At 63.9% G+C, this 1,491-nt stretch overlaps 1 protein-coding gene across 1 annotated transcript; it reads right to left on the bottom strand.

Moving 5' to 3' along the window:
* Positions 1–817, bottom strand: LOC119868273 (ferritin heavy chain-like). Its single transcript, XM_038586484.1, has one exon. It carries the CDS (start codon positions 624–626, stop codon positions 207–209), a length of 420 nt encoding a protein of 139 aa, XP_038442412.1. The 5' UTR covers positions 627–817; the 3' UTR covers positions 1–206.
* Positions 818–1,491: the final 674 nt, after the last annotated feature.

Below are 1,491 nucleotides of genomic sequence, written 5' to 3'. Positions count from 1 at the left end.
TTTATTTATTTATTTATTTATTTATTTATAATTTATGGCAGAACTGGAAGAAAAAAACCTGAAGGTTCTGCCAAGGCAATACTGCAACATGCACGCTCGGCGGGGCGCCCAGGGGAAGTCGCCCTGGGCCCTGCCCGGGGGAGGTGTCCGTGCCAGGTCAGTTCTCTTTGTGGCTGTGGCGCAGGGTGAGCCTGTCGAACGGGTACTCAGCCAGGGCCGGCTTCCGGGGCCCCCACGCTGCGCAGGCTGGTGCCGTAGCCTCCCAGAGCTCTTGGATGGCCTTGCCTCGCTCGCTCGCTCGCTCGCTCACGGAGGGAGCGGGCCTCCAGGAAGTCGCAGAGCTGGGCGTCGTTCTGGTCGGTGGCCAGCCGGTGCAGGTCAGGTCGAGCAGGCAGGCTGTGGTTCACGCGCTTCTCCAGGTGCAGGGCGCGCTCCGTGGCCCTCGGGCCGCTCTCCCAGGCGTCGCGGTCGGGCTTCTTGACGTCGCGCAGACGGATGCGGCCCCCGCGCCGGTTCTGCAGCTCCACGAGCATCTCGGCGTGCTGGGTCTCCTCGCGGGCCTGGCGCTGGAAGAAGCGGGCCAAGTTCCTCAGGGCCCCGTCGTCGCGCTCCAAGGAGAAGGCCATGGACTGGTAGACGTAGGAGGCGGACAGCTCCAGGCTGATCCGGCTGTCGACGGCGGCCTCGCAGTCGGGGTGCTAGTTCTGGCGAACCTGGGAGATGGGCGTCGCCTGCGGTGCGATGCGGCAGGAGGGAAGTCCCTTAAAGTCCGTTGTTGTGGAGGTGGGAGGTGGAATCCGTTAGGCGGGGGGGCGGGGTCACGACGCAGGGGCGGGGCGAGGTGAGGGGGCGGGGCGTGCTCGGCGGGGGGCGGGCGAGGGGGCGTGGCGAGGGAGTGGCCGGCGGGGCGGGGCGGGGCACAGGGTGTGGCAGGGGCGTGGGGAGGGCGTGGCCGGCGGGCGGGGCGAGGGCGTGGCCGGCGGGCGGGGCGTGGGGCGCGGCGGGGCACCGCTTCAACGTTCCATCTGAGTCTGGGCGGGGCAGGAAGCCAAGGGCAGTGCTGAGTCTCTTTTTTTTTTTTTAAAGATTTTTTTGTTTATTTGAGAGACCGAGAGAGTGTTGGGAGTGGGGGGGTGAGGAGCAGAGCGAGAGTCTTAAGCAGGCTCTGTGCTAAGTGCCCGGCTCTACCTGGGGATCCATCTCACCAGCCTAGGATTGGGACCTGAGATGAAAGCGAGTCCCCCGCTAATTCCACTGCACCACCCAGGGGTCCTGGTGCAGACTGCCTTCAGGCCCTTTTTAAAAATAACAACTCTAGGGGTGCCTGGGTGGCTCAGTCAGTGAAGCACCCAACTCTTGATTTCAGCACAGCTCGTGATCTCAGGGTTGTGGGGTCGGACTCTGTGCTGGGCTTGTAGACGGCTTAGGATTCTCTCTCTCCCCGCCCCTCCCCCCCAAAAGAGAATAAAACAACTCTATTAAGATACAGTT

Source organism: Canis lupus, chromosome X, assembly GCF_011100685.1.
Source record: "Canis lupus familiaris isolate Mischka breed German Shepherd chromosome X, alternate assembly UU_Cfam_GSD_1.0, whole genome shotgun sequence".
NCBI classification, from domain to species: Eukaryota; Metazoa; Chordata; class Mammalia; order Carnivora; family Canidae; genus Canis; species Canis lupus.
This window is presented reverse-complemented; position numbering and strand designations above follow the sequence as displayed.